Genomic DNA, 21804 nt, shown 5'->3' with positions numbered 1-21804 from the left:
GCTCCCCAATACTGTCCTGCAGAAACAGATAATCCCCCTGAAAATACTGCACCACACAGATAGTGCCCTTCAATAATTGCTAAAATAACTGCTACCTGCAAATAGTGCCCCTGACACTTATAGTGTATCCATCATTTGCCACCAAAAATAATTGTGCTAGGCTGATACTGTGCCAGGGTGCCCCCCACAGTAACAGTGCCACCAATAGTAATCATGTTCCCCATAGTCCCCAAGTAGTAATAATTCTCCTTTATATTGTGTGTCAGTACAAAAAATACCCCCTTAACTTTCAGATCAGACCCCCATATCAGATATCAGATCAGATCCCCAGCAACACCAGATCATAGTGCGCGCGCTGCATACTGGTCAACAGGAGACGGACTGGCGTACACTGGTCAACAGGAGACGGACTGGCGTACACTGGTCAGCGGGAGACGGACTGGCGTACACTGGTCAGCGGGAGACGGACTGGTGTATACAGGACTTGGTGATGGGGTATTGTCCTCTCTTCAGCGTGGACCTACCACAGATGCCGCAGCAATGTCCCACAGGGTGCAGGGGATTTGCGCAGGTCGCCTCTGGACACTTGTCGCCCGTGTACTGGAGACGGGCGGTGCAGATTTCTTGGAGCATCTAGAAGGAGACCAGAAACACAGGAATTTGCACTTTCTCTGTAGATAAACACGTGAGCAGATTGTGTGGTTTTCACGAGGACATGTTGTTCCGTGGTGTAAATCGAGCGGTGCCCTCACCTCGTCATTGCCGCATAGGCAGCCCGTGGTGTCCTGGCATCTGGAGCTGGTAATCTGAGGTTGGGCAGGTCCGGGGAACTGAAGCCTCCCAGTGGGTGACTTAAGATATTGTGAAAAGTCTTCATTGCTGGTGAGTTTCTGACAGAGAAAGAAAGAGACAAATTACCAAAGATTACTTGAAGCAAGAAGGTACTCGAAGGTCACAGGGAAAAAAAAAAAAAAACACTTAAAAAGGAATTGTCCATTTTGGAACATTGTTTTATTGCATAAAGATAAGTGGGGTAGACGGCTCTACTTTTCAACCAAATGATAGAGGTGCAGGAGCTGCTAAATCTGACTCACCCCCCAGAGGAGTGGAGATTGAGAAGTAAAGAGATAAGCAGGCACGCTCCTATATGGGTCTATCTATTTCAGTTTATTTATAGTATTTAAATAATGTTGTAATGATAGAATAATTAAAAATATATATATAAAAAATATATATATAAATGCTGGTAGTAAAATATGAGATAAAATGGGATCAATAGTCCAAAGATGAGAGTCAATGAAAATGTCCTTTGTAGTAAAAATAAACAATAAAAAGTAAAAAGATATTTAAAAAAAATGGATAATAGCCAGTAGGTAAAAGATTGGATGCAATGGATGATGCACCGTTTGTGGGATAGTCTTTCACAAATCCAATTAAGATCTGCGGTGATGGTCTCTGGTCTTGTATTGGACCAGGAATGGTCTTCTTTGAACTAAGACTTCAAGGTGTAAGGAACATTATATATGTAGTACAAATGGCTGTACTGTGGGAAGAAGAGATGCTTCATCAGGAGAGTCTCCCGAAACGCGTTTAAGAAGCCTATAGAGGGTTGTCACAACACTAACTATGGTGTACCATCTTAACTATACCAAAAGGAGCGCTCTGAAAAGACATTGAAAAGATCGCGATCACGTGACCACCCGCGTCACACTACAGACGCGCGAACCACGCCCCCGGCAACACGAGGTACGCCGAAGACTACACCAAATCGCGTTGGACTCCGCAAATTCTCCCAGGAACAGCCGACCGTCATTGAAGGATCTGTCACAACAGCGCCGGTTGGTGGGTAAGTGATGGACTGTGCGGGACGCCGCACTGAGGCACAGAGCATCTCTTCTTCCCACAGTACAGCCATTTGTCCTACATATATACTGGTCCTTACACCTTGAAGTCTTAGTTCCAAGAAGACCAGAGACCATCACCGCGGATCTTCATTGGATTTGTGAAAGACTATCCCACAAACAGGAGCATTATTATAAAAAGGCGCATCATCCATTGCATCCAATCTTTTACCTAGTGGCTATTATCCATTTTTTTTTAAATATATTTTTTATTGTTTATTTTTACTCCAAAGGACATTTTCATTGACTCTCATCTTTGGACTATTGATCCTATTTATCTCATATTTTACTACCAGCATTTATATATTTTTTAATATATATTTTTTACATTATTCTATCATTACAACATTATTTAAATACTATAAATAAACTAAAATAGATTGACCCATATAAGAGTGTGCCTGCTTATCTCTTTACTTCTCATTGTTTTAGTGTTGAATCTATTTTTATTGAATAGAAAAAGAACACAACAATCATACATAGCAACCAAGACATTGTATGAAAAGTATATCTCCAATTCCATTTCCAAGACCATGTAAAACATAAAATAAAGTGCACAGATGGATTCAGAGACCACCATATTTCTCTGGGACGCAACCATGAAGACCAGAGAAAACAAATGCCATCAAATAAATGCTAAAGGAGAGGTTCAGCAATATTAGATACATACAGTACGATATGAAGAACCTTGACTACTGAAAGGGAAGGCAAAAGGAACTTAGGACACAATCCTGAGATACTCAGTGATGGCGTTTTGAACAAAGGGCTACTAATATGTAACTCTTAAGTGAAACAGATTAAATCGTTAACCTAGGAGAGACAGGGGGACAGACAAGAACAAAACACGACGAAACAAAAGACAGGGGAGGGAGGGGGGGTGGAAAGTAGGGGGGGCGGGGGGGAAGGGGAAAGGACAAGACATCATATCACGTATCCCAGGTACAGTCACCTGAGACCAACCAGGTTTGAAAACGAGAGGAGCTCCTAAATTGATTCCAAGGTTCCCAGGTTAGTGCAAATGTTTGGACTTGGTTACAGGCCTCAGCTTCCATTTCTTCCATCCTGAATAAGGCATCCAGGGCACGTATCCACGTAATTCTCTGCAAACTGTCTGAGGATCTCCACTGGCGTGGTATGATCTGTCTCATAGAAAGGACAAATGTTTTAAGTACTCCCTTTTTGACATGTTTGATCCTACCCGGGAATATAGAGAGCAGGGCAATCAAAGGGGAGGGAGATATAGTAGACCGGTAAAGTGCATTATACAGAGAAAAAACATCTTGCCACAAAGGGGCGACCCCAGGGCAGTCCCACCAGATATGTAGCATGGAACCAACCTCTGAATGGCACCGCCAACAGGTGTTGGGGACCGATGGATAAAAATGATGCAACTTAACCGGCGTCCTATACCAACGAGTAAGGATCTTATAGTTCAACTCCTGTAAACGACAGGACCTGGATGATTTATGCGTAAATAAGAGGGAACGATTCCATTGCTCAGAGGACAGGGAGAACGTCAGTTCACTCTCCCAACCAGAGGCAAACCCAACACCTCTCATCTGTTCAACGAGTGATAGGTCCCCATCTCCACCGGCACCCAGCAAGCCATATATCAAAGAAATACCATGATCTGGGCCTGTGTTGGCAACACAGAGCTTTTCAAAATTTGTCAGAGGGGCAGACAGCTGCGATCCGGGAGCCAGAGAGCCCAAGAAGCTACGAAGTTGAAAGTAGTGGAACCAGCGGCTCGGGGAGTTTTGGAATATGTGTGATAGATCCACGAGAGGTAGGAGCCCTGAGCTGTTAAAGATGTCCCTAATTAGGATCCGGGGCGGGGGAATTGTGCGGAAGAAGGGGAGATTCTTGATCTGTGAGGGGAGGCCAGGATGAGCCACAATATGCGTCAAAGGACCCGGTGCGGAGATTAACTTGATTTTGGAGGCAAATCTACTCCATAGTTTGATCAGGATCTGAAGTAGGGGAGAACAAAGAGTATGTAGAAGGCTATTTAGTGTTGCTATAGGGAGCCAAAATATCCCAGGTACCATATGGGGCTCGAGGGTGTGTTCTATGTCTACCCAAAGTTTCAGAGATCGTTTGTGTATAAGGTCTAGAACACAATTAGAAATGGAAGCTCTAAAATATGCCTGGAAGTCAGGAAGGCCAGCTCCCCCCACACTCTTCGCTCTGGATAAAACTCTGTAACTCACCCTGGCCTTAGTGCCATTCCAGATAAACCTAGAAGCTAATGACCGCAATTGGGCAAAAAAACTATTTGGTATAATACACGGGGCAGTCTGGAACAGGTAGAGGAATTTGGGTAAGATATCCATCTTTAGGGCATTTATTCTACCAAACCAAGAAATCTGCAGGGGGGACCACTTCTGGAGAGAAGCCTCTACCTTCCTAAATAAGGGTTTGTAGTTCATTTGAAAGAGGAGATTGGGGTTTGCTGGGAGGTTAATGCCTAAGTGGCGAATCGAGTCCGAGGCTACTTTAAACGAGAAGCTTTCTTTAACATGAGAAATTTCCCTGCGTGGTAACGAAATATTCAAGATTTCAGATTTCTGGATATTAACTTTGAAGTTACTAAGCCTCCCAAATCTCTCAAATTCCCGCAGGACCGAAGGAAGGCCTATTCTGGGGTCCGAGAGATAGAGAAGCAAATCATCGGCAAAAAGGGAAAGTTTATGCTCCTTAGTTCCAACTCTCACCCCCTTTATATCTTGATTATTGCGCAGCGCATTAGCTAAGGATTCCATGGTCAGAATATATAGGAAGGGGGATAAGGGGCAACCCTGGCGTGTACCATTCTTGATAGCAAAAGGTGTGGATAAAAGGCCATTAGCCCTTACCTGAGCTGAGGGAGAAGAGTAGAGAGCCATAATACGTTTAATCATTTTAGAACCGAGTCCTAAATGCTCCAGGGTTAAGGTTAAGAAGCCCCAATTGACCCTGTCAAAGGCCTTCTCTGCATCCACTGAAAGTAAACACAGAGGAGACCTAGTATTCCTAGCTCTAGCTATGATGCCCAAGGTCTTCAAGGTACTATCTCGAGCTTCCCTGCCCGGGACAAAGCCCACCTGTTCCTGATGGATATACTTCGGGATGAGGGGGTGTAATCGTAAGGCTAGTAATTTAGCGTACACCTTTAGGTCCACGTTTAAAAGAGAAATAGGCCTATAATTGGAGCAATAAGAGGGATCTTTATCAGGTTTAGGTATAACCGTTATATGGGCCTGTAAAGTTTGGGGAGGGAAGGGGGTTCCCACTGCTATGGAATTAAAAGATTCGAGTAATAAGGGGGATAGCTCATCTATAAGAAGCTTATAAAAGCGTGGGGTAAGGCCATCTGGGCCTGGGCTTTTCCCATTTTTGAGATCTCTTATAACTCCCGCAATTTCTGGGGATGAAAAGTCATCTTCCAGCGCCAAAGAATCTACGCTAGGAATCTTTTCAGGGCCGAATTGGTCTAGATAATCTTTAGTATCCTGTGTAAAGGAAGCAGACGCTGAGTCCCTCCCTGTGTTCAAGTCATAAAGAGAGCTATAATAGGTGCGGAATTCTGATGAGATTTCGGATGGAGCATAAACAATTCCCTTGTCGGATGTGTTAAGTGAGGATATCTGGGTCTGGGGTAACCTAGGATGTAGAGCTCTGGCAAGCCACTTCCCACTTTTATCGCCATATTCAAAAAATCCAAATTTTACCTTATCACGCAAACATAGTGATCTTTGGTCTAGAATTTGAATTACTTGTTGGCGGAGCAGCGAGATATCAGCTTTCAACTGATCAGAGGGGGTCAATTTATTTGAGGTCTCTTTCCCGTCGAGTTGTGAAAGTAGGGAGGAGAGTTTAGCGGACTTCTCCTTTTTGAGTCTAGCGCCATGAGATATGAAAATCCCCCTGAGCACACACTTAAGGGCTTCCCATTTAATCGGCGGGGGAGAGGGGTCTGTTTGGTGGTTAACTGTAAACTCAGAGATGGCCTTCCTAATGTCTGACATGCACACCAGGTCGTTAAGAAGATTGTCATTCAATCTCCACGTGAAGGGACGGGAAGGCGTCTGCTGAAATCTCAGTAGGCCATACACTGGAGTGTGGTCAGACCAAAGGAAGCCATCCATTGAGCTAAGTGGATCCTCCTCAAGCAAAGATTGTGAAATAAATAAATGGTCTAGTCTGGCATAGCTATTGTGGGCTAAAGAATGAAAACTGAAATCTCTGACTCCCGGATGCAGCACCCTCCAGAGATCTACAAGGCGGAGAGAGGACAGGATTTCCCTAAAGGAACGCTGGGATGTCGGAGAGATAGCTGACCTACCAGACGAAGAATCCAGATCCGGGTCCATCACCATATTCAGATCACCGCCCAGGATGATAGAGGATCCATCTGCAAAGCGAGCCAGTTTCCTGAGAATCTTGGAGCCATATGGAATCTGCCCCTGGTTGGGAAAATAGACATTAGCAACCGTGTATACACGTGGACCATCAGACAGCTTGAGGAATACATAGCGCCCCCTACTATCAATATCTGTAGCCAAAATCGTAGGCCGAAAAGATTTATGGAATGCAATAGATACACCTCCTGCTTTTTTGACGGGGTTGGGACTATGGAACCAAGTCGTGTAATACCCACGGTCACACCTGGGAACCGAGGCAAGCTTAAAGTGGGTCTCCTGGAACATAATAAGCATGACCCGCTTCCGGTGAAAGCGATATAGAATCTGGCTACGTTTTTCTGGTTTATTTAGGCCCCTGGCATTATACGTACAAAAAGAGAGAGGGGACATCTTACCGACCTCTGAGAGGAAACTGGATTAAGTGGGGGAGGGAACACGAGGATCCAAACAAAAGGAAAGAGACAAGGACTAACAAGCAACACGCAGATAAAACAACAAAGAAAAAGAAAAGAAAAAAAACAAAACAAAAGAAAAACCTCCTATAAGAGAGAGCCAAAAACTATGGCTCCGAGGTAGACTAGTAAGTGACTATAGTCACGTTCGACACCAGGTGTCGATACCCCTAACGAGGGGAGGAGAGGTCAAGGGCAAGGCAGCAGCCCCACTGACCCCCGGCATATAAAAAGGAATATCAAAGATATATAACATATAGCATAAAACATTAGAACATGAATACTATACACTGAACCAGCGCATTGGGATAATATGTGAAGTCCCACGAAAGCCAATTAGGCTCAAACAGGTGGTCTGGAATGGCGTCTGGGATGCCTCTGCGGTTTCGGGATCGCCTCTTGCCATTCTTCACGATCACTAACGGGCGGCACCATGAGGGGTCTGGGCCAGTCAGGCAGCTCCACCGCGGGGAGATCTAGTGTAGCCAGAAATCTGGGGAGGTCTTCAAGAGATTTGAACGTAGCAGACTTCCCGTTTCTCTTGGCCGAGAGCTGGAAGGGATACCCCCATCTATACAGGATCTCATTGTCCCTGAGTGTGGATAGAAGCGGTTTCAAGGCCTTCCTAAGTTGTAAGGTGCGGCGTGCTAGGTCCGGGAGGATCTGGATGGTATTCGGGCCCGATTCAGGGCCAGCCGCAGCTCGAGCAGCTTTGAGGATGGACTCCTTCTCCTTGTAAAAGTGAATACGGCAAATAATGTCCCTGGGACGTTTCAGGTCCGTTGATTTTGGGCCCAGCGCCCGATGGATCCGATCTATCTCAATGATCCTGTCCGGATTAATTTCCAAAAGTGAGGCAAAATGGCGTTGCGCCCAGGATGGCAGATCTTCTACAGATTCAGGGACCCCCCTTATTCGGAGGTTGTTTCTCCTATTGCGGTTTTCAATATCGTCCATGTGGGTTAGAATGTCCTGCATTTGAGCAGCGTGCTCATTAATGACTGCACGGTGACAATCCAGAGTATTAAAGATCTGCTCCTGTTTGTTCTCCACCTCCTCTACCCTCTGCCCCACATGCCTGATATCCTGATGCAAGGCCGCAATATCTTGCTTGTGGGAAGCTTCCATCCTGCTGAGCAAAGCATCTACCTCAGCAGTAGTGGGAAGGGATTTTAAATGGAGCTTCCAGTCCCAGTCATCCTCATGGGAGAGGGCAGTGGGCGATCTACTGGAGGCAGCCGACAAGGCAGGGGAGCTGTGGTGGGAGAGCTGTGGGCCTGAATAGGCCTCTGAACCCCTGGAGGCTGGCGATGAAGGGACGGACCCCAAGGTAGGACTCACCGCTGCTGCCACTGCTGCATATGAAACCGGAGGTCCTCCGGTGCTATGTTCCCCCTGGTTCCTGGAGGTGAGGGCCGCAGTTTTCCCTCTAGTCAGAGGAGTAGAGGCGCTCGTTTCCCGCGCCTGCTCCGCCATCTTGGAGGTTGTGGCGCCGGATCTCAGGCTTTCAGGCTGGCTGGACGGGCACAGGAACTTTGTGATGTCCCCCGATTCTCGTGATGCGGGTGCCGGGGTGTTAGCTGTGCCCCTCTTGCGACCCATGAAAAATCTGTGGGCTTCTGGATGCTATATGGGGCTGTAAATGCCGGCGGTGCTCAGGAGCTCAGGCAGTGTGCTGCTCACTCCGCCATTGGCAAGCTCCGCCCCTCACTTCTCATTGTTTTATTGCCGCTGCAAGGGACTGTTCTCCCTACCACAGATAGCGTTTGACTTGATTGCAGCAAGTGGGCGCTGCTTTACACTGCAGGTCTGATTGGATTCTCTGTAGAAGAGCAAGCTCAGCAGGAAGTCCGCACATGGAGAGGCGATTACTGTACAGAAATGAGAAAAGAGGTCAAGAAGTAACCTGAGGGGAGGAGCCTTGATTGGGGGGTGGAGCTTTGCTAAGGGGGAGGAGCCTGGGGGATACAGTTTAAGTTTAATAAATTCACCTAATGATTGGTTGAATCCATTTATTTTGATATAATCGTCAAGGCTTATTATTGACCATGTCCTCGGGGGCGGGGCTTTGACAACCTTAAAGGGAAGGTGGTTGGCACTGCATGTTGATTTGATAGGTTCAGTGGTTTCTATACATGCAGAATATAATGAACACCCGATCACTATGTAATAGTCTGCAGAAGACAGCCAAGAAGAAATGGAATGTTCTGGCATTTGTAGCTTTTTTGGGGTGGTTCCTAAAAATTTTCATACATTTTAGGTCTCCTGGTAGAAGAAGTCAGGAATATACACGATAATATATTCCGCAGTACGCCAATGAAAATAGGGACCAGGGCAATGCGCTGCAGATCTCCAGATAATGTAATAATCTGCAGAATATATCACTGTATCATGTATCAGGAGGGGGTAGAGAGTGCAATGTTCAGCAGAGCTTATTGATGTGTATCCGCCACATGGTCAGAAATGAGCAATGCCCTGCAGATGCCTAAAGAGAGGAGTGATACAATAGTCTGTAGAACATAATATGTTTTGTCAAGAGGAAGAGGGAACAGAGCAATGTTCTGCAGATCTCTACAGGCCAACCAAGCAATAATCTGCAGAATAAATCACTAGGCATGCGGAGGTTGCAGAAGGGAAGAGGTGGAGCCATGTTCTGCAGGTGTGGAATAGCAATGATGTGATAATCTGCAGCATGCATCACTAGGTATGCATCAGAAGGTCAAAAGAACAGAGTAAAGTTCTGCAGGCCTCTGGGGGTTAATACCGTAATAATAATCTGCAGAATAGGGCACTGTGTCCCAGCAGGTAGAGGGACGAGAGCAATGTTCTGCAGACCTCTGGAGGCTGCTAATGTAATAGTCTGCAGAATATGGCACTCTGTCTCTGGAGGTAGAGGGACGAGAGCAATGTTCTGTAGAGGTCTCTTAAGGTCACAGCATAGCGGTGCGTCTGTTGCTGTAGGTCGAAAGGGAAAGGGTTAACGCTCTGCGGTGGAGAATTCGTTATTGTGTCAAGGAGTAAAAAGGAAAGATCTTTAATTATCGTCTGAAGAAAACGCCCAGAAACCCGAGACGTGTTTGCGAAGTCTGAAGACGTGAATCACCGGCGACAAGTCAGCGCAGGTGAGGAGGATGGCACCGGGCAGCCGCCCACACACAGATCGGGTTTGACCGCAGGTGGAGCAGTGTTTGGTGTCCTAAAGGTGGCACAACAAGAAGTTCATCTGTGTGAAGTGACCTTTACCGTCCAGATTCGATCTGACAACTGCTTAAAAGACAATTCCTTATCACAAACTTGTGTGCCTATCCCGAGCATGAACTCGTAGACCCTACTCCCCCTCCAGCAGATATTTGCATTCGTCTATAGAGCAGTGGTCTGTGGTATAACTACAACCCCCAAGAGGTTGGAGACAGCGAATCTGATATTGCCTGGAAACTCTCCAGTGGGTCTTATGGGATTGTTACTAAAAAAATGTCTTTGTCAGAAAGATCAACCCTATTAAACCAGCATCCTGGCTGGTAGGGTTGATCATGCCGATTAAAACCATACGTTTCATTGTAAATACATAAAAACTCTATTCTGAATATAGTAAGGCTATTTATAGCCTTTCATTGGGGGTTAAATGAGGGAGAGAAAAAAAAACGAAGAAAAAAAATCTACAGCTTCATCCTGGGATTTGAACGTGGCAGATCTGCATGCAAATCTGACCACTTACCTCCTTGCCACATTGAGAAAATAGGTTTTCTATGTTTAGAAAGCTAATACATATTACTGGCTTCTTTATAATCATATAGTGTGCCTGTGAATAAACCAGTACTACGTATTAACTTTCTAAGTTTAGCAAACCTGTATTGTCAATATAGTAAGGCTATGGCCTTTTATTATGGGTTAAAGGAGAGAGAGCGAAAAATAACTGGGATTTAAAAATCTATATGCAAGGCTGAGCACTTACCTCTAGGCTACAGCCTTATTGACAACAGTGGTTTTCTATTCTTAGAAAGCTAATGATATTACTGATGTCATTATAATCATTTATTGTGCCTGTAAGTAATAAGTATTAGCTTTCTAAGTGTAGAAAATCTCTATTCTCAACATAGTAAGGCTTTAGTAAGTCGTGTGTATGATATGTACACGCTAGTACACAGCTCTGCCCCCAGCATGCTAATGTCTAGCCCTGTCAATCAAGGGGAGGGGGGGAATGTGCAGAGCACAGGGGGTGTTACAAAAGCAGTGCTCTAAGAATTCAGGCTCACCCCCTGGTGCTCCAACATGTTCATCTGCATATGAATAAATCTCAGAAATTTCTACAGCTGTTTAACATACAGGCAAAAGAAAGGCGCCGTTTTAATCAGCATTATCAACCCTACCAGGCAGCATGCTGGTTTAATAGGGTTGATTATGCTGACAGAGGCTCTTTATGCAATTCTTTAGCATTCCCCTGAAAGGCAAGGTGATCCTTCCGATTACGAAAGGTTCTGCAATTACATTCCATGACCTCTGCTTGCTGAAAACGACTGGAAACATTCTTATTTATTTCCAGAGGCTCAAAACCAGTACAGACCTAATGCGTCTCACAGCTGAACATTCGTTACAATTGTATTCAGTCAGCCCGAACACCAGACTGATACATTTCAACTGCACTGATACATTGTAGCAAACTATCGGACAGGGGCAGGATTTGTGTTGCTGATGTGCGACTCAGAGGATTGTCTAGACTGGACGCAACTGTAACAAACCCTCAGCTGTGAGAGATATATTAGTCAGAACCACGTTTCAGCCTCCGGATGTAAACGATTCATCCCATTCACTGACAGCAAGCAAAGTTCTTGAAAATGAGGAGAAATAGAAATACAAAGTATATTAGAAAGTCGCAGAACTTCTCGTTATAAAGTGATTAAGCTCCACTTACATAAAACTGGACAACCCCTTTAAGGCTAAGGCTACAATTATGTGACATTTGTACCCCCTATAGAAGCCAGTTATCATAATGTCTGGGCTGTAGCTTGTCATTTCATGTGGCCCCAAGATAGTTGGGGCCACACTCCAATGAGGCTGCACATCGCTCTGTTTTATACTGTAGCTCTATGCAATATTTGACGTCATTGCTCCCCCTGCAGGCGACCTGTGGTATGTGCATGTCAAGGAAAGCACCAGGCAAAGCAGTTTCTTGCAGGGTCTGTGGGGGCGGAGCGGTGTCATGCTCCACCCCTTCAGACCCTGCACTAGGTATAACCCCTAGATCTGCATGGAGGCTGTGTACACAAAACCATTCTTCATTGGAGCATTAAAAATAAATAAATAATAATTCCTTGAATGAACTTACTCGGCCCAGCACAGAGAGGCTCCTCAGCTGAATGTCGGATCTGGACTCCTCGAGTTGGACCCGGAAGGAGGTTTCAGGAGAAAAAATGACGTCATCATAGCGACAGGGAACACATTCGGCGTCCACGGCAAAGAGGAATTTGCCCGTGTCCAGGTCATCGGTGGACAGGGCAGAGCGCCAGAGCGTCGGGTCAAACCACCGAAACCGATCCACATCGTGAAAGTGTAGAGACGTCCCTGAATGTAAGAGACCCGGAGTCAGCAGCACGAGCCGCACAATTATCACACGACCGCACCGAAGGCGCAAATCCTGTGCGATGCCCACCGTGCCAGCCGTGCCCCCTCACGTGCATAAGCTCAGTGGGCTCCTACATGTTGAGGCGCCTATTACGAGGTTCTGCAGCAGCAGAGGTATCTAATAAGAGGTTCTGCAGCAGGTGAGGCATGTATCATGAGGTTCTTAATCAGCTGAGGTACAGTATATAATGAGATGTTCTGCGGGAGCTAAGGCATGTATTAAGAAATTCTGCAGAAGCTGAGGTGTGTATTATGAGGTTCAGCAGCAGTAGTGGTATATCATAAGAGGCTCTGCAGCAGTAGTGGTATATAATAAGAGGTTCTGCAGCAGCTGTGGGACATATTATAAGGTTCTACAGAGGCTGAGGTGCGTATTAGGATTTGTAATCTACAGTAATAGGGTACACGATCCTTGCTGTAATGCACTGCTGGGGTTGTCCACTAGGGGGCACCAGAATATATTGCACCTCCATCATACCTCACTGTTGATGTCAGAAGAGTCTTCACTTTACCTTGGTCACATTCTGGATCATCTCTGGACGCAGCGATAAAGCCGGCACCAGGCGACAGGATGAACTCTCCATCCAGGGGCAGGAACTGGAAACAGAATCAGATAGACAGTTACATACATCAATGCAAACACCACTGATACTAATAATATGTGCATCCCCATATACACAGCGCAGCCGCAGAGACCCCATATGACGCCTGCAGCCTCATATACACAGCGCAGCCGCAGAGACCCTATATGACGCCTGCAGCCTCATACACACAGAGCAGCCGCAGAGACCCCATGTACTGCCTGCAGCCTCATACACAGCGCAGCCGCAGATACCCCATATGACGCCTGCATCCCCATATACACAGCGCAGCCGCAGATACCCCATATGACGCCTGCAGCCTCATACACACAGAGCAGCCGCAGAGACCCCATGTGGTACCTGCAGCCTCATACACACAGAGCAGCCGCAGAGACCCCATGTACTGCCTGCAGCCTCATACACAGCGCAGCCGCAGATACCCCATATGACGCCTGCATCCCCATATACACAGCGCAGCCGCAGATACCCCATATGACGCCTGCAGCCTCATACACACAGAGCAGCCGCAGAGACCCCATGTGGTACCTGCAGCCTCATACACACAGAGCAGCCGCAGAGACCCCATGTACTGTCTTCAGCCTCATACACAGCGCAGCCGCAGATACCCCGTGTACCGTCTTCAGCCTCATACACAGCGAAGCCGCAGGGACCCCATGTGCTGCCTGCAGCCCCATACACAAAGCGCAGCCGTAGTGAACCCCATGTAACGTCGGCAGACTCATACTCTATATACACAGCGCAGCCGCATAGACCCCAAGTGCTGCCTGCAGCCTCATACACACAGTGCAGCTGCAGAGACCCCATATGACGCCTGCAGCCCCATACACACAGCGCAGCCGCAGAGACCCCATATGACGCCTGCAGCTCCATATATACAGCGCAGCCGCAGAGACCCCATGTGCTCCCTGCAGCCCCATTCACACAGTGCAGCCGCAGAGACCCCATGTTCTCCCTGCAGCCCCATTCACACAGTGCAGCCGCAGAGACCCCATGTACCGCCTGCAGCCTCATACACAGCGCAGCCATAGGGACCCCATGTACCGCCTGCAGCCTCATACACAGCGCAGCCGCAGGGACCACATGTGCTACCTACAGCCTATTACACACAGAGTAGCTGCAGAGACCCCATGTGATGCCTGCAGCCCCATACACAAAGCGCAGCCGCAGTGAACCCCATGTAACGTCGGCAGACTAATACTCTATATACACAGCGCAGCTGCAGAGACCCCATGTGCTCCCTGCAGCCCCATACACACAGTGCAGCTGCAAAGACCCCATATGACGCCTGCAGTCCCATATACACAGCGCAGCCGCAGAGACCCCATATGACATCTGCAGCCTCATACACACAGCGCAGCCGCAGAGACCCCAAGTGCTCCCTGCAGCCCCATTCACACAGTGCAGCCGCAGAGACCCCATGTACTGTCTGCAGCCTCATATACAGAGCGAAGCCATAGAGACACCATGTGCTGCCTGCATCCTCATACACAGCGCAGCCGCAGGGACCCCATGTGCTACCTGCACCCCTATACACACAGTGCAGCCGCAGAGACCCCATATGACGCCTGCAGCCACATACACACAGTGCATCCACAGATACTCCATGTGCTGCCTGCAGCCTCATACACAGCGCAGCTGCAGATACCCCATGTACCGTCTGCAGCCTCATACACAGCGCAGCCATAGGGACCCCAAGTACCGCCTGCAGCCTCATACACAGCGCAACCGCAGGGACCACATGTGCTGCCTACAGCCCATTACACACAGAGTAGCTGCAGAGACCCCTATGTGCTGCTTGCAGCCCCATACACAAAGCGCAGCCGCAGTGAACCCCATGTAACGTCAGTAGACTCATACTCTATATACACAGCGCAGCCGCAGAGACCCCATGGGCTCCCTGCAGCCCCATACACACAGTGCAGCTGCAGAGACCCCATATGACGCCTGCAGCCCCATACACACAGCGCAGCCGTAGGGACCCCATGTGCTGCCTGCAGCCCCATATACACAGTGCAGCCGCAGAGACCCCATGTATTGTCTGCAGCCTCATACACAGCGCAGCCGCAGAGACCCCATGTGCTGCCTGCAGCATCATACACACAGCGCAGCCGCAGAGACCCCATGTGCTGCCTGCAGCCTCATACACACAGAGTAGCTGCAGAGACCCCATGTGCTGCCTGCAGCCTAATACACGCAGCGCAGCCGCAGATACCCCATGCGCTGCCTGCAGCCTAATACACGCAGCGCAGCCGCAGATATCCCATGTGCTGCCTGCAGCCCCATACACAAAGCGCAGCCACAGTGAACCCCATGTAACGTCGACAGACTCATACTCTATACACACAGCGCAGCCGCAGAGACCCCATGTACTGTCTGCATCCTCAGACACAAGGTGCAGCCGCAGGGAACCCCATCTAAGGTCAGCAGACTCATACTCTATATACACAGCACAGCTGCAGAGACCCCGTGAGCTGCCTACAGCCCATTACACACAGAGTAGACGCAGAGACCCCATTCAACGTCTGCAGCCTCAGACACACGGTGCAGCCGCAGTGACCAAGTTTGCAGCCATGTGTCTCCAATGTTCTCGCCTTCACACTTATGTTTCTGTTCCCATAATCCTGAAGTTCACATTAACGTTTCTGGATTTCTGGGTTCAGGCTTCTGAAGACGCTGGATTCTCATGTCCTCATATCGCCCCAAGTGGACAGACAGACTCAGCACACCCCAAAATACTCTGTGCTGCTGGGACATTCTGCTCACCTCCAAGATGCCCCCAACATTGAGCATGCCCACTCCAGTTGCCCAACATAGCCTCCGACAGAGTGCACCCTCTTGCCAGCTACAGAGTGTTCTGTCGCCCCCAACATAGAGAGCGCCCACTCCCACCGCCCCCAACATAGAGAGCGCCCACTCCCACCGCCCCCAACATAGAGAGCGCCCACTCCCACCGCCCCCAACATAGAGAGCGCCCACTCCCACCGCCCCCAACATAGAGAGCGCCCACTCCCACCGCCCCCAACATAGAGAGCGCCCACTCCCACCGCCCCCAACATAGAGAGCGCCCACTCCCACCGCCCCCAACATAGAGAGCGCCCACTCCCACCGCCCCCAACATAGAGAGCGCCCACTCCCACCGCCCCCAACATAGAGAGCGCCCACTCCCACCGCCCCCAACATAGAGAGCGCCCACTCCCACCGCCCCCAACATAGAGAGCGCCCACTCCCACCGCCCCCAACATAGAGAGCGCCCACTCCCACCGCCCCCAACATAGAGAGCGCCCACTCCCACCGCCCCCAACAGAGAGCGCCCACTCCCACCGCCCCCAACAGAGAGCGCCCACTCCCACCGCCCCCAACATAGAGAGCGCCCACTCCCACCGCCCCCAACATAGAGAGCGCCCACTCCCACCGCCCCCAACATAGAGAGCGCCCACTCCCACCGCCCCCAACATAGAGAGCGCCCACTCCCACCGCCCCCAACATAGAGAGCGCCCACTCCCACCACCCCCAACATAGAGAGCGCCCACTCCCACCACCCCCAACATAGAGAGCGCCACTCCTCATCACTCCCAACATAGAGAGCGCCACTCCTCATCACTCCCAACATAGAGTGCACCCACTCCCACCACCCCCAACATAGAGAGCGCCCACTTCTCATCACCCCCAACATAGAGAGCGCCCACTCCCCCCAACATAGAGAGCGCCCACTTCTCATCACCCCCAACATAGAGAGCGCCCACTCCCACCACCCCCAACATAGAGAGCGCCACTCCTCATCACTCCCAACATAGAGAGCGCCACTCCTCATCACTCCCAACATAGAGAGCGCCCACTCCCACCACCCCCAACATAGAGAGCGCCCACTTCTCATCACCCCCAACATAGAGAGCGCCCACTCCCCCCAACATAGAGAGCGCCCACTCCTCATCACTCCCAACATAGAGTGCACCCACTCCCTACATAGAGAGCGCCCATTGCCCACAGCATGCCCATTTCAGCCAACATGCCAGACTTGGCCTTCATGTGAAATGGGGGAAATATCTGCCGTTTCATTTCTTGAATCCACCGCCTGTTCCCAGAACACGAGCCGCACTTCCTTATATTTCCCTGATGCTCCCCCCGGTTTTGTTTCCGTAACTCCCCCCCCCCCCCCCCCCATATCGCCCCTTTTCTTAGTAAATACCCATCAGTCCCTGTGTGCCTCTACTGACCCTCATCCTCCACAACTTCACGTTCACTCAGTAATGGTCAGTCCATGGGGCGTCTCTGCCACTCCAGTGCAGACGAGCTGCAATACTAGAAATGACCCACAGACAGGGTGGGGCCGCTGTTTTGGATACAAAGCAGCCGTGTTGTTTCTAATCCTGGACAAGCCCTTTAAAGTAAGATCTCAATAAAAACTTCACCCCGGTGTCTTTTTAAAAGGGTTGCTCACATATTACACTGGTTCATGCAGAGAAATCAAAAGCCAACACCTCTGCCAGCCCCTCCCCTTTAAGAGGCCCCTCCCCCTTAGTCTATCGATTTGTTTTTTCCCAGGGCCATTTAGTTGCTCGTCATTCACCATCATTCTGATCTTACTATAATAGAATTCAGCTCAACTGCAAAGCTTGTCCTTGTACATAGCCGTGAATCTAGAAAAAGCAAAGCTGCAGTGTAAAGCATGGCGAAGAGGAATAAAGCAAAAGCTTTTAATGAGACAGGAGGTGGATTTCAGACTGTCTTGGATGTTAGCAATATTAGGGCTCATGCACACGAACGTATTTTCTTTCCATGTCCGCTCCGGGTTTTTTTTGCGGACCGTATGCGGAACCATGCAGTCAAAATAAAAAAATAAAAATGCAGCAGAAGGTCAGACATGAAATCCTCATCATCATCAAGATACTAGACAGAAGATTCTAGGCTTTCACCTTTCCACTGCTGCCCAGCAGGTGGCGCAGATCCCTACTGTTTGGGCAATAGAAGGAAGCGCATCAATAACCTCATGTAACCGCTGCGGAAACTACCCAAGCTTTTTAATAAAGAAATTCCTTGACTGTAACCAAATCAGATCTCACGAGGCGCCCGGCGCACGCCCCATGCCACTTTCCTCCTTTCGTTATCATTAACCCTTTTTCTCCCGTCTCATTCCCAGGGGGCTTTCAGAAATTTCCAACATTTCAAATGCGAAAACGAGAAATTCCGGAATGTTTCCTGCGCTCAGTGGATACAAATTGTGATAAGAAACTCACGTGCCCGAATCTTAATGTAAAACATAAAGACGAGGGCCAAGAAAAGCGCTGCGGACGGGGCTGGTACCTACAGGGTAACCGCCATTGCTTAAAGGAGCACTCCGGGCACTGCTCTATGTCTCGTACAGGGTCAGGGGTTTACAAGAATGAATCAGGGTGTCACGGCTCCACCCCTCAGACCCCAATCTAGTCAGAAAACTACTCATCAGCTTTGACTTGAGTGTTCCTTTAAGAAACACTTTCCCATTTGTAATGCCAAAGGGTAAAGCTGTACAAAAGTGATACTTCTAACAGCTGAGGGTTCGCTACAGTTTAGGCAAAACACATCAGCAGCATAACTCTCTCCCATTTCCTGATAGTTTGCTACAATGTATCAGTGCAGGTAAAATGTGACAGTCTGGAGTCCAGTATGTTTAGCTCCCAGGATTGTGTACAGGATAAGTAATGTATGTACACAGTGACTGCACCAGCAGAATAGTGAGTGCAGCTCTGGAGTATAATAGAGGATGTAACTAAGGATAAGTACAGTATATGGAATGTATGTGCACAGTGACTGCACCAGCAGAATAGTGAGCGCAGCTCTGGAGTATAATACAGGATGTAACTCAGGATCAGTACAGGATAAGTAATGTATGTATACAGTGACTGCACCAGCAGAATAGTGAGCGCAGCTCTGGAGTATAATACAGGATGTAACTCAGGATCAGTACAGGATAAGTAATGTATGTACATGGTGACTCCACCAGCAGAATAGTGAGTGCAGCTCTGGAGTATAATACAGGATGTAACTCAGGATCAGTACAGGATAAGTAATGTAATGTATGTACACAGTGACTGCACCAGCAGAATAGTGAGTGCAGCTCTGGAGTATAGTACAGGATGTAACTCAGGATCAGTACAGGATAAGTAATGTATGTACACAGTGACTGCACCAGCAGAATAGTGAGTGCAGCTCTGGAGTATAATACAGGATGTAACTCAGGATCAGTACAGGATAAGTAATGTAATGTATGTACACAGTGACTGCACCAGCAGAATAGTGAGTGCAGCTCTGGAGTATAGTACAGGATGTAACTCAGGATCAGTACAGGATAAGTAATGTATGTACACAGTGACTGCAACAGCAGAATAGTGAGTGCAGCTCTGGAGTATAATACAGGATGTAACTGAGGATCAGTACAGGATAAGTAATGTATGTACACAGTGACTGCACCAGCAGAATAGTGAGTGCAGCTCTGGAGTATAGTACAGGATGTAACTCAGGATCAGTACAGGATAAGTCACGAAAAGTATATACAATATAAACTGCATGGAAGACATGCCCTTTAAGCCTGCTCTATATTTTTGGTCTCTTTGGTACATAATAGGATTTCTGTGACCTAATCTGGATGATCTATTGGGTGACAGTACGAGGTCACCGCCGTCCACCATGGCTTGCAGCAAGAGGTCTGCAGAGATCTGTTAGCTTCCATTAGTTTTTGTGGCCACCACCACGCGCCGCAGTTGTCCCTGCGCATTCTGTATTTTTATCTTTCCCCCTCATGCCTCCGGTCAGAGTTTCCTATTCAGTATGTGATAGATCAGAGGTGAATGATTCATAAGTGATGGGAAGGGTCTGATGTCACTTGGATCACAGCCAGGCTGCAGTGTACATGACACAAGGGGCGCACACAATGCTCGGAGCGGCCGACAGTCTGCACGGATCCTGTTACTCCCAGGCACATTCCCCTGTGTTAGTTACAAGTCAGTGACCCAGAAGATCCTATAACCTGTTAAGGACAGACGCTGATCAGCACCGCTCCTAAAACTTTACCTCATTTATACTGAGCTCTGCCGAAGTGTCTCCCGTAGAACCAGTGCACGCACTGCATACTGTCTACCAGCAGCTGCCACTAGGGGGAGCTCACTGCATACACATGTATACAACTTCCAGTGAGTGCAATACCAGCTGTGTAAATTTACATCCAGAAAGCTCCCCCTAGTGGAGGCTGCAGGCAACCAGAATGATATCATTTATAGAGTCAGGAAATCAGAGCTTCTCTGTATAGATATATCATCAAAATAATAGGCACAGAATTTAGTAGAAGTAGTGGACACGATAGGTCTGTCCAAACCCAAAGTGGGGCCCATTCTTCATTTTGCAATGGGGCCCTATCATTTCTGTGTATGCCCCTGCTGTTAGGATAGCCTAATATTGGAATATCATTGCAAATCTTTGTGCCCTCATTCACTGACAGAAAGCAGATATCTTGAAAGTGTGATGAATGGAACCCCAGAAAGTTGTAACACTGTTTATATAAATCTGCAAAAACTCCTTTCAATAACCACAAGCCCAAAACATTAAAATGTGTCTTGGGGGGGCCGTGCTCAGGAGAGAAGGCATCAAAATTAAGATGTCGCCCCCCCCCCCCCCCCCTTCCCTCTGCTGTTTTAGGTCCTTTGATCCCCTCCCTAGAGAGATAATGAGATAGATAGCGATAGATTGATGAATCCCGGGCACTAAACGGTTAAATCTATGAATTTAGAAGAATGCAACTTGTTGGGGCCAGTAGATTTTCTGACACGTGGCCGCCCCGTCAGTCGCATTAACTCCTACTAGACACAGACTTGTCTGCAATCACTGACGGCTGCTGACACAAGCCATGCGTTTCCATGGCAACCCGTACCTCGAAAATTCATTTTCGTTAACATCCGCCTCAGCAGCGACAGCTACACAAAGGGGGGGGGGGGGGGAAGCATCAGTCGGCTTACGGTCCTCTGTTCGAGGAGACGGCGTATTACACCAACGCGACTCCAGGGCTGCAAAGTACGTGCCGAGCAGTTGTCACTTCCCCTCCCCCACTACTTCCCCTCCCCCACTACTTCTACATAGTGCGTGATTCAGCAGGGGGCGTCAGTGAGTGCAGAAGCGAGCTCCTACCATAGTCAAAGAATAGGAGATCGCTGCTGCGTTCTGGGGATTTTTCTACTATAGAGCAAGTTGGACTCTCACACTGCGTTAAGATTGTGGTGCCCAGGGGTGCCAGCCAAGGTCCACCCCCTTGCCAAGAGGTCAGACCCTGGGTTCTCTCATAAATGATGTCAGTCCTTGTTAACGGGGGCGGATTTGGCATTTCTGGGGCCCCATGTAAACTTATGGCTGGGGGGGCCCCCCCCATGCACAGCTAAGGCCACTAAGTCCTAATCAAAGATTAGCGTTGCAGCCTGGGCACCCACTACTGCTCTACAGCCGGGGCGGGCCTCCCGGGCCCAGGTGGTGTGTCTGCCCCTTTACACACAGCTTCTGGCCTGATCTCTGGGGGCCCCATGCACTGCGTGCTAGTAAAGTTCACCCCTGCTTGCTGATATGACCTGTACGCGCTCAGTAGGATCCATTTAAAGGGGACACGCAGACGTCGTGGGCATGCTCAGTGATTCGTGCAAAGGCGATTGTGCAGGGAAGGGGATTAGATAAGCTAAGACATCACCTATTGTGAATGTGGGGTGCATTGTTCTTTATAGGTCATTGCAATCCTGCCTGTCATGATAATGAGATGACTGCTGAGAAGAGATCTCTACAGAACCTGAAGTGTTTTTAAAAATTCTGTTTACCA

The 21804-nt window shown here is 48.5% G+C and overlaps 1 protein-coding gene across 4 annotated transcripts in view; it reads right to left on the bottom strand.

The window, feature by feature from the left end:
* AMN (amnion associated transmembrane protein) overlaps positions 1–21804 on the bottom strand; it is a 55965-nt gene that overhangs the window by 20767 nt on the left and 13394 nt on the right. For 3 of the 4 annotated variants that reach the window (XM_040411950.1, XM_040411953.1, XM_040411951.1), the window contains exons 4-7: positions 12888–12972; positions 12080–12315; positions 753–890; positions 525–633 (exon numbers count right to left, since the gene is read on the bottom strand). In XM_040411950.1, coding sequence (XP_040267884.1) covers positions 525–633; positions 753–890; positions 12080–12315; positions 12888–12972 — 568 coding nt within the window. The remainder of the gene's footprint in view (positions 1–524; positions 634–752; positions 891–12079; positions 12316–12887; positions 12973–21804) is intronic. The other variant, XM_040411952.1, reaches the window with a different exon arrangement.

This window comes from Bufo bufo, chromosome 11, assembly GCF_905171765.1.
Source record: "Bufo bufo chromosome 11, aBufBuf1.1, whole genome shotgun sequence".
NCBI classification, from domain to species: domain Eukaryota; kingdom Metazoa; phylum Chordata; class Amphibia; order Anura; family Bufonidae; genus Bufo; species Bufo bufo.
The sequence above is the reverse complement of the archived record's forward strand: the minus strand, read 5'-3'. Positions and strand labels throughout refer to the sequence as shown.